This window comes from Nannospalax galili, unplaced genomic scaffold (assembly GCF_000622305.1).
Source record: "Nannospalax galili isolate Female #2095 unplaced genomic scaffold, S.galili_v1.0 scaffold255, whole genome shotgun sequence".
Lineage (NCBI taxonomy): Eukaryota > Metazoa > Chordata > Mammalia > Rodentia > Spalacidae > Nannospalax > Nannospalax galili.
In genome coordinates this window covers 85350-100568 of record NW_008338999.1, presented here as the reverse complement: position 1 = coordinate 100568, position 15219 = coordinate 85350, and the positions used below count along the sequence as shown (strand labels likewise).

General features: G+C 35.3%; 1 protein-coding gene across 3 annotated transcripts in view; it reads left to right on the top strand.

Moving 5' to 3' along the window:
- Arhgap29 (Rho GTPase activating protein 29) overlaps positions 1–15219 on the top strand; it is a 78904-nt gene that overhangs the window by 51924 nt on the left and 11761 nt on the right. For all 3 annotated transcript variants that reach the window (XM_008833665.3, XM_029563823.1, XM_008833664.3), the window contains 12 exons: positions 1948–1996; positions 2416–2553; positions 3815–3879; positions 4370–4480; positions 4571–4651; positions 4768–4956; positions 5678–5815; positions 11342–11502; positions 12041–12180; positions 12438–12542; positions 13432–13530; positions 14832–14971. In XM_008833665.3, the coding sequence (XP_008831887.1) occupies positions 1948–1996; positions 2416–2553; positions 3815–3879; positions 4370–4480; positions 4571–4651; positions 4768–4956; positions 5678–5815; positions 11342–11502; positions 12041–12180; positions 12438–12542; positions 13432–13530; positions 14832–14971 (1416 nt within the window). The remainder of the gene's footprint in view (positions 1–1947; positions 1997–2415; positions 2554–3814; positions 3880–4369; positions 4481–4570; positions 4652–4767; positions 4957–5677; positions 5816–11341; positions 11503–12040; positions 12181–12437; positions 12543–13431; positions 13531–14831; positions 14972–15219) is intronic.

Below are 15219 nucleotides of genomic sequence, written 5' to 3'. Positions count from 1 at the left end.
ATGATGAAGAATTTTTTTAAGATATTTAGTTATTTTATGGTTATTCATTATTCTTTCTTTTCAAACTTACAGATACTTCAAAAGATAATAAAATATTTTATGTGGAGCAAGGCTCTGAACAATTTAAATTTTAAGAATGAATCATTTCCTGTTTCTTTGCCTCTATTGGACACACATACTGATTCTTAGTAGGAAAATACTTTTGCTTTTGCACTTTGTTTTCCTTTATTGAAGTTTTAATTTGTCCTTGAGATTGGAATTTAAAAGCTCATGATGGTATGATGGTAATAATAAAATTACTTTGGTTGATGAAGTATTTTTAATATTTTCATTTTATGTATATGAGTGTTTTACATGCATGTAGTACATCCATGTGTGTAATGCCCATGGAGGCCAGAAGAAGGTGTCAGATCCTCTGGAACTGGAGTTAAGGACTGTTATTAGCTGCCATGTGGCTGCTAGGAGCTAAACCTGGGTCCTCTATAAGAACAGCCAGTGCTCTTAACCACTGAGCTATCTCTACAGCCCCTGATTAAGTGTTTCAGAAAATGCTCTTTAGGGGCTAGAGAGATGGTTCAGCAGTTAAGAGGACTGACTGTTCTTGCAGAGGACCTGGGTTCGATTCCCAGCACCCACATGGCAGCTACGAACCATCCTTAACTCCAGTTCCAGGGGGATCCGACGCCGTCTTCTGACCTCCACTGCATTGTGCTGCAGTCACATGCATGCAAGCAATACACTCATACACATAAAAATAAATAAGATATTATTTTAGAAATGCTCTTTAACACTAACAGTTACAGTTTATTTAGTTCTATAAACTGTATATCCTGCACTGTGTAAGCCTATATCATTTATTCCTTAAAACAATCCTATGAAAATAGCATTATTATCTTTTTGTAGAAGGGCAAACTAAAATTAGGTAAGCTTAAATGTGCAGACCAATGTCATACAGCTAATAGCTGAACTTTACACTCAGGTGTCTTTGACCCATTTTATCTTCCATCCCATTTGTGTTGAATCTCTGCATACCCTGTATAGCCCAGTCATGTAGATCAAATTTGTTTAAGAACTTATTTATCTGGGACTAGAGAGATGACTCAACTGTTAAGAGCACTGGCAGCTCTTAGAGAGGACCTGGGTCTGGTTCCCAGCACCCACATGGTGGCTAACAACTGTCTGTAACTCCAGTTCCAGGGAATCTAACACCCTTTTCTGACCTCCACAGGCATTACATGACATGGGTGTTCTTATATACATGCAAGCAATATACTCATACACAATAAAATAATTTTAAAAATAAAATATCTTAAAAAATACTTTATTCAGCAATTTTGATAGATGCTGTTTTAAACACTAATAAGATATAACTACTTTTCACATATTGTTCATTAAAATTGGTAAATACAATTAAAAATTCATTTTCTAGTTATACTAGCCACATTTTAAATGTTTGAGTAGCTACATCATAGGACATTGTGTATCTATCCATATCTATGACATTTCCATCATTACAGAAAACTTTGTACTCAGTTGTCCAGTAATCTTTAAAAGACATGCTGATCATGTAATAAAGTGTAAAAGATGGCTAGACATTCTGTTTAGATTGAGTGTGGTCTATTTTGGTTGTTTCTTTAACTTCTTAATCTTTTTATGATCTGTAGAATTTGAAATTTTGTGTGGACTCATTAATTTTAACTAATGAAGTTATATGAACAATGAGGTTGTTCATTGTTGGATCTTGGGAACTATTGTAAAAAAGAAAAAAAAAACATATAATTCTTACAGTGTTCTGGTATTTAAACGGGCTTCCTAGGCCCTTTGAGTTTTAAATATTTTAAATTCTTGAGCAAGAATTATGTCAATAATAAAATAGAGAACAGAATTTTTGAAGCAGAGAGTTGTTTTCTGTTCTAATCTTACATTTGTTTTCTTCCATGTTTTAAGTCCTTTGAGAACATTTCTGTGGACTCAGTGGACTTACCCAATGAAAAAGGTAATGTTCAAGGTGCCTTTAACTTTTATTGAACATTTTGCAGTTTCTTTCAATAATTTTTTTCAATCACTTAATCTCTTTTCACTCTTTAATCTGGTGTATTTATTTTTAATGTAAAATGATACAAAAGGTTTGGCATATAAACCATACAGAAAACCTTGCCCGAGTGGGTCATGTGATGATTGCCTACTAATCAAGATTACATAGGACTTATAACTCAATGAAGAACAGAAATACATATCAAGATAAAATACAGCATAATTTTAAGTTTGAACTATGGCCTTTTATGTAGAACTTTATCCTTTGAATTTTTAAACCAGTTTTTATTGAAGACTTCCTAGATATCTGAATGTTTCTTTGTTTAGGCTTCTTAAGTGATCATATTTAACATGTACTTATTTTGATGTTCTTATTTTCAGGAAATTTTTCTCCTATAGAACTTGACAGTGTGCTGTTAAAGAACACTGACTCTATAGAATTGGCTTTGTCATATGCTAAAACATGGTCTAAATATACTAAGAACATAGTGTCATGGGTTGAAAAAAAGCTCAGCTTGGGTGAGTTATCTTTTAGAGTATTTGATTAACTTTGAAATGTAAGAGCTAAATTATTTGTGATTCATTTTCTACAGACTATAGGTATTATGATTCCAAATTATTTGTTTCATTGTAATAGAATTATGGTTTTTTTCTTGAAATAGGCTTTCTTATACTACATATACTTACTGAACATTTATTATAAGTTAACTAATAGTCCTAGTGACACAAATACAGAGTACTGTCTGCTTTTAAAGAAGTTACACTGTAATGAATGAAAAAGCATTATCAGATAATATGGTAAAAGGAGAAAAAATTAGCAGTGGGCGTATAAGCAGAAGAGGTGGCAGATTAGAAGAAACATCTCAGGAGCTAATAGTACCATAGTATTTTACAGCTGAAAAAAGTGTTTATATATCTATTACCTAATCTTCCAAAACTTAGGAAAAGTAGGCAAGAGAATAATTGTTATGCCCATTTTACTGTGATTTTCCTAAGGAGCATAATAGCAGATTTGCTTAAGAACATGTGGCATACTTGGAGGAAAATAGAATATACTGCACCTGTGCTCTTTCTACTTCATTGGTTTGGTTTTTTTTAATTATTCAGTTACATTTATTTATTTTGTGTGTATGTGTGTGTGTACATGCTACAACATGCTTATAGAGGTCAGAGGACCACTTTTAGTGAGTTTTCGCCTTCTACCATGTGAGTCCAGGGATCAAACTAAGGTCATCAGATTAGGGTTGGTGGCAAGAGCCATCTCACTGGCCCTGCATTTTTGAGTATATGTGTGTGAGGGTTTTGCTTACGTGTATGTATGTGTACCAAATTCATGCTGCCCAGTGTCCATGGAGGCCAGAAGAGAGCTTTGGATCCCCTGGACTGGAGTTACAGGTGGTTGTAAGTTGCCATGGAGTGCTGGGAACTAAACCTGGGTGCTCTGCAAGAGCAGACAGTGCTCTTAATATGCTGAGCCGTCATCCTTCTAGCTCCTTGAATTGATTTTAATAGGGAATGCTAATCAGAATCTTCTGAATAGCCTTGTAAAGTGGGAGTTTACAAGCTTGGGTTTCATCATCCTAAATTGATGAAGGTCTAGGCAAGTGTTATGTGGGACGTTTCCCAGTTGATTCTGATAAGAAACTACAGCTAAGAATTGCTACCTTATGACATGATGCATACTAGTATGTGTGGTCACCTTTCATCTGAAGAGGCACAAATAGTTTCAGAGTATATAGAGAAAAAAAAATGTTTATTGTGCCTTCTTCAATCTTTCCAGAATTGGAGTCCACGAGAAATATTGTAAAATTGGCAGAGGCAACTAGATCTAACATTGGAATACAGGTAAGTGTTCTGTGGTCTTCTTGGGTTCTATAACAGGAGACTAATCAGATGAACCCTGAATAGTGACTTCTGGAATTTAAAAACTTCGGTTCATAGAGGAAAGAATATGCTAGTTGATCTTTCTGTTGAAAAAAAAAAGTTTTAAATTTAAATGGCTGTTTACTATGACTGAAACTAGAAAATTCACAATTTTAAACAAATAATTATTTTGATAGCTGCTAATTTTGTTAACTAATTTATAATTTTAATTTTAATATTCTCATGTAGATACATTTGGAACTAGTCATTTTTCTGTGGGGAAAAAAAGTAAATCTAAAAGTTCTCTTTTTGAAGAAGAATGGGGTCAACCTAAAACTCTAATACTGTTTTTAGTTTGTTTTTATTTTTATTTTGGCAGTGCTGGGGATTGAACCTAGAGCCACAGCATGTTAGGCAAGTGCCTCTAGTGCCACTTCTATTACAAAATTTATCTTTCTATTTTAAATTCTAGGAGTTTATGCCACTACAGTCTCTATTCAACAATGCTCTTCTTAATGATATACACAGCAGTCACCTTTTACAACAAACAATTGCAGCTCTCCAGGCTAACAAATTTGTGCAGGTAAAATTAATACATATAGCACACATTTTTTAAATAGCAGCATACCTTTATAAGACAATGCTTTTCTTTCTTTCTTAATACCCTTGATAGCCTCTACTTGGAAGGAAGAATGAAATGGAAAAACAAAGGAAAGAAATAAAAGAACTTTGGAAGCAGCAACAAAATAAACTGGTTAGTACTGGAGTTTCGTGTACCCATTTATGAACCGCTACAATCATCTGGAGTATATAATTTTTTTTCCAAAATGCTGTTTTATATAAGTCTGTTTAATGCTCTTTTCTGTGTAGCTTGAAACAGAGACAGCTCTCAAAAAGGCAAAATTGTTGTGCATGCAGCGGCAAGATGAATATGAAAAGGCAAAATCTTCCATGTTTCGTGCAGAAGAGGAGCAGCTGTGTTCAAGTGGTGGATTGGCAAAAAATCTCAACAAACAACTAGAAAAAAAGAGGAGGTTGGAAGAGGAAGCTCTTCAAAAAGTAATCATTTTTGTACTTTGAAAGCTTAATTAGTAATAGCCTGATAAAGGTTTGGTTCTCCAACTTTAGCGTGTGTCAGGATCACCAAGAAAGCTTAATCAGATTGCTGGGCCCACCCAGAGTTTCTGCTGTAGTAGGTGAGGGGTGGAACCAGACAACCTGCACTGCTTACAAGTTACCAGATGAGAGAGGTGCTGGCAGCAGAACCCCACACTTTAGGAACACTGTGCCAAGATAGTCTGTGAAAGAAACATCTTAGAGAGGGTGGTGGTTTCTTATCGTCGACTTGATTTTTCAGAAGGGCCACTTTTTTGGCAAGCCTGTGTGCTACATGTGTGCAGATTCCAGCACCTGCCAACCAGGATAAGCCAAAACTTTGTATCATTTATGGAATGTAATTGGATAAACTCTGTAAAATAAATGGTAAAAATATTAAAAAATATTTTAAATAAAAGTGGAGACTGTTTTGTATTCAAACAATGTAGTTACCGCAAACTATCAGCAATTAAATCACTGACCAAAGCATTACTACTTATCTTTAGGATATTCTATTTAAAATAAAGTTTATAGTATTATAGTTAAAATAGAATATTAAAAATAGAATATTTCAGAATTTCATATATAAGACTTCAGTTGTTTAAAGTTAGCTTTACTACAATAAGTTTTTTTTTAATGTAAATTCTAGTGGTGAGTGTTGTTTCTCTCTCTGCTATTTCTGAAGGTAGAAGAGGCGAATGAGCACTACAAGGTCTGTGTAACAAATGTTGAAGAAAGACGAAATGATCTAGAAAATTCCAAAAGGGAAATTTTAACACAACTTCGGACACTTGTTTTCCAGTGTGATCTTACCCTTAAAGCCGTAAGTGATTTCTTCAGTATTTGAAGGCAAGAGGGGGAGAAAAGTCTTAGTATCTGTAGAAGGAGAGATGAACGAGGAGTCAAGTTTGTCGAAGACTTAGATTCCAAGACTAATGGAGCAGGTGAATGTTGAGTTTCCAGGAGTGATACATAATTTGAGTTACCTTTTTTCTTCTCTTTATTTATTTACTTATTTTTATTGAGACAGAGTATTTCTGCATAGCCCAAGCTGGTCTTCAACTGGTGAGCCTTCTGCCCAGCCTCTGAGTGCTGGAATTACAGGCTTGTACCACCATGCTTGTTTTTTGTTAGGTTTTTGTTTCTTTTTAAAATTACATTTAATGTGTGTGTGTGTGTGTGTGTGTGTATGTGTGCAGATCAGATAACAATTTGTAGGAATCTGTTCTCTCTACCATGTGGGTCCTGGAATTGAGCTCAAGTCATCAGGCTTGGTGGCAAGTGCATTTACCCACTTAGCCATTTCTCCAGCTCAACCTTGCCTTGTTTTATGAGTTACTTTTGATCTGTCCAACCTCTTTTCCCTTGGAATGATGATTTGTTTGGTTAAAATTGAAGTGTGAGAGTTTGTAATTGCCTCCAATCTACTATCTTTCTTGTCTTAGTTGTTGAAATTGATTTGATCACTGAAACTTGTGTTTCTGCTATGAGATATATTCTTCAGAAATTGAGTAAACTAGATAATAAAATGGAGCCCATTGATTTTATTTGACAAGGAAGCAGCCTACCTTCACAATTTCATTATGCTTTAAAATATTTTGTAAATGTTTACATGCAGTAGGACTTTTCTGGCATGTAGTTGACAAGTTTTGAAACATGTATAAATCTCTGTAACTACCATCACAGTCAGGAATCAGAAAATTCCATCACTTCAAAGAAATTTCATTCATGTTGCCAAATTTGCTGTCAAATACTCCACCTACACCTAATCCTTAGCAGTACTGATGTTCCATCAAAATGTTAAAATCATCTTGTCTGTTTCTATATATTTTTTCCTACTTTTCCAGAATATCCCATAAATTGAATCATAGTATGTAACCTTTTCAGACAGGCTGCTTTTATACAACCTAATTCCTTTGAGATTCATCAGTGTTAGGCATGTTCCAATAGTTCTTTTCTCTGTATTGATGATTAATAGCTAGCTCCCTGTATGACTGTATCACAGTGTTCATCCATTCACCAGCTGGATATTTGTGTTGTTTCTAGTTTAAGGTTATTATGAATAAACCTCCCGGAATATTTGTTTATAGGTGTTTGTTGAACATACTTTTGATGTTTTAGAGGAAATATGCAAGAATGAGATTACTGTTTGGTATGTCAAATACATGATTAACTTAAGAAACTACTAGACAGTTCTCCAGAGTGGCTGTAATCAGTAGTGTATGAGAATTCCAGTTCTGTGTCCTTGACATTTGTTACTCATTTTAGCTGTTCTAATAGGTGTGCAGTATATCTAATTGTGGTTTTAATTTGTGCTTCCAGAATGATTAATAATACTAAGAATATTTTCAAGGGCTTATTTGCAGTTTGACTACTTTAAGCTTTTCTTGTTTTTTTTTTTTTTTTTTCAAATTTTTGACGGTTGCATCTATTTTCTTCTGTCCGAAAGCTTTTCTTATGTACTTGAGGCAGTGTCTTTTAGGGAAAAGTTTTCAATTTTGATGGGTCTAGCTTATTCTTATACAAGTCATGCTTTTGACATAACCCAAGGTCACAATTTTGTTTTGTACTAAAAATTTTATAGTTTCGTGGTTTTACATTTACGTATGTGATCCATTTTGAGTTAATTTTTGTGGGAGGTATAGATTGAGGTTGGTTTATTTTGGCATATAGATGTTATATTAAAATTACACCTAAAGGATTTTAATTGACCAAAGTTGCCAAATACAGCACACAAAGGTCAGTGATAACAAAAGAATTTGTTTGTATTTCTCAAAAGAAGAGGAAACATACCACACCAGGCCACAAAGGAAATGCCAAGTTGGGCAGGCAGAAGCAAGAAAGGGAAAGCTGAGTTTAAGAGTCTTTATTGGAAATGATTTGTGATGGTTTGAGTGAGAATATCCCCCATAGGCTCTAAGCATTTGAACACCAAGTTTTAAAATCAGATGAGTCCAGTTTTATTATTTTTGAGAATTGTGTTTAAGTCCTTTATCTTTCTATATAAATGCTAGAATCAGCTTGTCTATATAAAAATATTTTAAACCTTTTCATTGGAATGTATTAAATCTTAGATAAGATTGTGAAGAATTAATTATGTATGTAGCATCTGAATTACATCAGAGTTTTTGTCAGTTCAGCACTTGGTCCTCTTGAACTCTTCAGCAGCTGTGATTACCCTCCCCAGATAAATATCAACAACAGACCCAAGAGACAGTTCCACGTAAGTCTAGTTTGGAGAACCAATCAATGTAACTGGAGCATGAGCAGCCTACAGAAGCTAAACTGTAAAGGAATAGTCTTTCTCCCCAGCAACTGCTAACTGCTTTATATATCCCCTAAGAGGAGGAGGGCCTCCTGCGCCCCTCCCCCACAGCAACTGTTAACTGCCTGTATATCCTTGGGGAGGAGAAGGGAGGGTAATCACAGCTGCTGAGAGTTCAAGAGGGCCATGTCATGCCCAGAGGACAGCATTCCACAACAAATTTTGAATGCTATCCTAGGTATTTTCAGTGTTGCTTTGTGTGACTCTGGGCCCTAACATTGGTTCTAAAAAATACATGTATAGCAGCATTTGATCTAGTTAGGTTCACTCCAGGAGCAATGTGGCTCTCTTCCTGATCTGCCTGGAAGAAGTAGTGGTCTCCTCTGCTACTCTCCAGAGTGGGAGACATTTCTTAATCATTAAATGCTGGGGGGATGGTGCAGGGATAAAGAGAAAAAAAGCAACAGGAATTTCAATACTCTACCAGCAGCGTGTGAACACAGATGATCTGATCATGAAGGAAGATTCCTTCAGACTTTATGATCTCTGCTCAGCTACTGTAACTCCCATCACTGCTGCAGATTGTGCCCTAAGGATTTGGGTTTGCTTGAGGAATAGGGCAGGAGAAGATGCACCAGAGAAATCAGGCATTCTCCTAATCTTGTCATATTTTCTAGCCCACCCTATCCTTTTAGTTTTTTTGGTCCACAGAGGCTCTCTCTTGAAACTCTGTGTCTGTACCTGGTGTCACATGTGTGGCAATCAAGCTTTGAGTAAGATCTGAGCATAGGCTGGAAAATATGATGGAATAAGAAGAGCAAGAATATTTAAGTTACCTTAAATAACTTAAAAGGTTTATAAAAGCCCCTTCACCTCAAACCATAGCTGATAATAGCTAAGACTGGGTGTATCCTGACTAAGGTGTTTGTCTACATTAACTCATCTAGTTCTCAAAAAGCCCTACTAAGTAAATAAAAATTCTTTAACTCCATTTTACTGAAGCAGAAACAAAAGCATAGAAAGCCTTTCTTCCAGAGCGTGGTCTTTGGACCAGTCACATTGTCACTACTCTGGTAGCCTATAAGTAACATAGAATCTTGGATTTTTGAACTAGACTTTTGAAATCAGAATCTACATTTGAAGAAAATCTCCCAGATGGTTCATATCTTAACTTTCAAATCACTGGTTCAAGGAAAGCAAGTGCAGCTTCCATTAGCCCAAGAATGTTCTGATTCAGTTCATTGTTGACTTAAACTGTATGAAATAGAGTTTGAATTCCCTTTGTCAATTGAAGGACTTGGGACACAAACTGTTCTGTGGTGTACACATTTCAAATACTATTTATGCTTAAGGAAATGTGTATAGACTAAGGAAAGGACTCAAGTGAATCAGGAGCTCATCCTATTGTCTGACAAATCCTGAACATTAAAATAATCAAATTTTGGCATTCATTCATATTGTTTTTCTTGAATAATATTCACCACACAGAGTCCAGAGTAGTGCTTTAGAGAATGAATCAGATCACACTTTGCTTAAAATCTTAGCTGACTTGCAATTATGCTTTCCCTAAGATTTTAGCATGGTTTAGGTCACTGCTACCTTTTCTGGCCTTGTGTCAAATAGTTCTGCTTCCTTCAGTGTGCCTGTTGACCTTTCATCTGCTTCTTGAGCACAGGCTCCATCCCGCCACCTCTTCCTTTTGTTTGAATTAGCCTTCTCCCCGAGGCTATGTCCTGGCTCCTCCTCATATCTGGTCATAGTTCAAATGCTAGCTCTTCAGAGGATCTTTCCCTAACCTACCGTGGTGAAAATACCCTTTCCACAAACACATACACGGTGATACTCCATGAGTTGACATGCCTTTTTTCTTTTACATTTATTATTATTATTATTATTATTATTATTATTATTATTAATTATTATTTGTGGGTGTGGACTGCTTGCCATAGCATATGTGTGGAGGTCAGAGAACAACTTTTTGTGGTTGATTCTTTCTTCCACCTTTACATTTCAGCACTTAACTCAGGTTGCCAGGCAAGTGCCTTTACCAGATAAGCCATCTCACCAGCCTAAGTTGACATTCTTATGTAATGTTTACAGCATTTTTCAGTACCACAGAATATCTTGTTTAGATGATTTGTTACTTACTTTTGGCACCATGTTAGGATCATATAAAGACAGATGAAAACCAGGATCTCATCTATTTGTTTGCTGTAATATTCTAGAGTATAGGGTTTTGTGTGTAGATGTCAAATTTGTTAATATAAAACTTGGAGACATTTTATGAACCCTGACATATTATGTGACCTTTATAGCTGCTATTAAAGTTGTTACTGTAAATAGAGGGAGTAAAAGTATTTTTAAACAGTTATAGGAAGTTAGTAAAATGCTGTATCCCAGCTAATGAGACTAGGGCAGGAGCTCAAGTTCCAGGCTAGCATGGGCAACATAGCAAGACCTCATCTCAAATAAAGAAAATAGAAATGTAAAAAGGAAACATGAAAATGGTCAAAACAATGTTGGTCATGGTAGGAAGATAGTCTCCATCCATGTTTTTTATTTAGGAATTTAGACTGTTGTGTTTCAAAGTACAGAACTAGGGGTCCTCCGTTTTTCCTAAAGCTATTAAGCAGTAAGGATATGGGATTTATTTTGCATCACAGTGCACAGACCAATCCATCATGACTGGTCACGTTGCTTCCACAGTAAAGAAACAGAGAATGATGAGAGCTTATGCTCAGCAGTAGCTTGTCTTCTTTATACCGTCCAGGACAGCGCTCTGGAAAGAATGGTTCTGCCCACTTTTAGTGTGGGTATGGGACTGTGTTTTTAACATTCTAGTTTAAAACCAGTGTTACTGGAAATGATGGCTCTTGGGTACTAGATTAAAACTACTTTCTAAATTTCCAGCCTAAGTCATGCATAGTATCAGGCAATTTAGCATGCTGAGAGGGGCATTTAGTGTTGTGTATGTCATTTGTATGATCTTTTTATTGGTTTGATTATTGATATTAATGTTCCTTCACATAGCATTTTATATATGGTGAGTTATTTCTGCTCTTTTGTCTCTGTCTATGACCATAGGTAACAGTTAACCTCTTCCACATGCAGCACCTACAGGCTGCCTCCCTTGCCAACAGTTTACAGTCTCTCTGTGATAGTGCCAAACTCTATGATCCAGGTCAAGAATACAGTGAATTTGTGAAGGCTACAAACTCAAGTGAATTAGAAGAAAAGGTTGATGGGTAAGAATGACTGTATAGATGAAATTATTTTAAGAAAGAAAACATTTGTTAAGTGCCTGTTTGGTATAAGGAAGTGTCTTTTCTTACACTAAAATAGTAACTTTAAATTTTTTCTTATTGTTTTGTGGTTTCTTAGTACTTTAAGGAATAGATGTAACATACTTGCAAATGAAGCTTTCCATTTGATGCAGACCTCAGGGCTTTGAATTTTAAAACTCGCTTGGGAATAGCAAACGTTGGCCGAACATATTTTGAGTATTGCCAGATTTCCTCTACATTTGCCACTGAGGCTAGACTAGAAAAGTTTAATTGTAACATAATTTGTTGGACATTCTGTTGCTGCACCTCTTCTGTAGTTCAGCTGTTACAAGGACACATTACTTAAAAGCTTTATATCTCTTAAAAAGAAGTGGAACCATGTAATACAGTTCTTAATGGTTAATAAACTTACTCATCCTATATTCAGTAAATTAACAAATTTTTCTGAATATTCAGTAAAATGGACTATTGATACTGAGCTTTATGTTTTTCCCCTTAGAAATGTAAATAAGCAACTAGCAAATAGTGCCCAGACATCTGGATACGGACCTGCCGACTCTTTAGAGGATGTTGTGCGGCTTCCTGACAGTTGCAATAAAATTGAAGAGGACAGGTGCTCTAACAGTGCAGACATAACAGGTACCTTTTCATACCAAAGCAAACACTTGTTTACAAAACAGCAGACTACTCAAATGTCTTTATTAAATGAGCTCTGGAATTAGAAAATCAGGCCTTACATTGTAATTTTATGAGATCACTTACAATTCTAACCACTATACCTATCTCGGAAGCCCATAGCTACTCATTGTTAGGGAAATCTGAGTCATTTTATTTTATGTAATATTGTTATAAAATATACATATGGTTAGGTTTTTAATTTTATTCTTTTTTTAAAGGTCCTTCTTTCATAAGATCATGGACATTTGGGATGTTTAGTGACTCTGAGAGTACCGGAGGGAGCAGCGAATCTCGATCTCTGGATTCAGAATCTATAAGTCCAGGTACAAAAATATCTAAGTGTAGCAGTGAGAAGCCAATGAAAGATCAGAGTAGTCCATTTGGGATATTTTTTTAATGAGCATAAATATTTTTAGAATAAATTACCTTAAACATAGGAGAATACATAGACACGCTTTAGGGCCTCTTGCATATTATTCAAGTGCGCTACCACTGAGCAGTATCCCAAGCCTTTTTTAACGTTTCATTTTGAGATAGGTTCTCACTAAATTACCCATGCTGGCCTTGAACTCACTCTGTAGCCCAAGCAAGCCATAAACTTATGATCGCCCTCCTTCAACATCTCCAAGTAGCTACAATTATAGGCTTACACCACCAGGCCCAACTTAATTGTGTTTCTTTTTTGCTTCCTTTGTACGTGCTTCACAGCTCTTTTGAGATCCATGTTGGTGAGAATAACTGTCCCTATTTTCTCCACTATATAATAATTTAGTGAAGATTAATATCATTATCTGGGTTTTTGTAGTTAATTGCCATTATGAAAAATATGACAACTTTATTATTAGGCTAGTTGATCTGTCAGATATTTTATATAAAACATGAACAGAAAATACTACCTGTCTTTGTGAAGCTTATAATCTCAAATGTTTACTGTCAATGTTTACTGTCAGAACCTGATAGTAAAATGTCATTAGACTATATGGTCCTCAATTTTAAATTTATTTGGAAAAGTCATATTTGGTTAAATTCTTTTTGTTTCCAGGAATGAATGTCTTGCATCCGCTGTTATCCAGATTTTGAGACTAGAAGAAAAATTTTAAATTTTTAATTGAGGTTAATAAAATACCATGTAATTCTGAGAATATTATCATTACTTATTTCTGATATTCTTTAGTGAATAGTCAGGTAATGATATGCACAATTGTCTTTTAGGAGACTTTCATCGAAAACTTCCACGAACTCCATCCAGTGGAACCATGTCCTCTGCTGATGACCTAGATGAAAGAGAGCCACCTTCCCCTTCAGAAACTGGTATTGTGTTCATTTGAACTACGACCCACCAAACCAGCTGAGATAGTAGCACTGTATGATATTAGATTATCACTTTGTTATGTACAACTTAAATAGACCCCAGTAATTATATATGAGTATGAACTAGTAATGAGTATGAATTGATTAGATGGTTAAAATCCAGTTATAAGAATAAGGGTAAAACAGCTAGATCTAAAACATACTGGCATGTTATAAACTGCCGGTTATATGTGGTGCTCTTTCCTAAGTCTAACACAGCAGCTTACTGTAAAAAGGGTAAAAGTGCATGAGAAATTCTGGAAAAGCCCCTTCTAAAGTAATAGTGCAGGGGCAATGGGTATAAACTCAGTGGTAAAGCTCTTGCCTAGCATCCATGAGGCCCTGGGTTCTGTCACTAGCACTTCAAATAGTAACGATAATGAATAAACTATGCAGGAAACCAAGCAGGAAAAGCAGATAAATGTACTTCTCAAGGACAAGGAAAGTTGTAGATGCTGAAAGATATAAACGTCAGTTACCTTAATGTTTTGAATTAAACTCATGCAAATTAGTTTTATATCTTTGGTACATTCAGATATGTTTTGACAGAATTTCCTAAATTAATAGTATATCTCATCTCTAATATGATTATATAATAGAACTTGCTAGTATTATCTATGATGTTATAAGAAATTAAGCCTGCTGAGATGGCTCAGCAAAATAAGAGCAGTGGCTGCTCTTGCAGAAGACTGAGTTTGGTTCCCAGCACCGACGTGGCAAAGGTCTGAAACTCCAGGGGATTTGATGTCCTCTTCTGGCCTCCATGGGCATTGCATGCACAAGATACACTTACATAACATGCAGGCAAAACACTCATACACATAAAATAAAATTCAAAAAAAATTTTTAAAGACGAGCTTTATCTTTAATGGACATGATGCTCACATGCTGGCCTCATACAACTAGCTTTTTTCTTTTGAAGCAGTCATTTTTTTTTTCTGAAGAATGTAATGCCATCCATAAAATCACATCCCAACTCTGTTAAGGACATCTTAATAAAAATAAACTTGATAGTTCTGCAAACTTGCCATGGTGTCTTGGAATTCTTACTGGTTTGGTGGTAACTTACAGCTAAAGTATTTGATAAAAGTATATGGTTTATAAAGACCTATAAGCTGGATGTTTTTGATGTTAGAAACTCAGAATAATAGCTTTTTATGATATGTACATGATTGAAATGTTTAAAGATTATTCAAAATATAGTATCATTTGATACAAAATGTTGACACCTTGCTATTTTCATATACTATTTCTGTTATAAGGACCCAGTTCCCTCGGAGCATTTAAGAAAACACTGATGTCAAAGGCAGCTCTCACTCACAAGTTTCGCAAATTGAGATCCCCCACAAAATGCAGGGACTGTGAAGGCATTGTAGTATTTCAAGGTGTTGAGTGTGAAGAGGTAAGATCTTTTTTGGAATTGCACTAGCCCTGTTGTTTGTTGTTGCTTGGTTGGTTGGTTTTTCTTTCTTTACTAATTGTTTTAGGTTAGAATACAAAATGGTGGGTTTCATCATGATGTCTTCAGACATATATGTCATTGGTTTTTTTTTCAAAGTGTATGCTTTCTTGTTAAGATTTCTCTCATTTGGATCTTTTGCAAATACATTTTTAATAAATTATACCACAGTGTATCTTTTATTGTTTTAA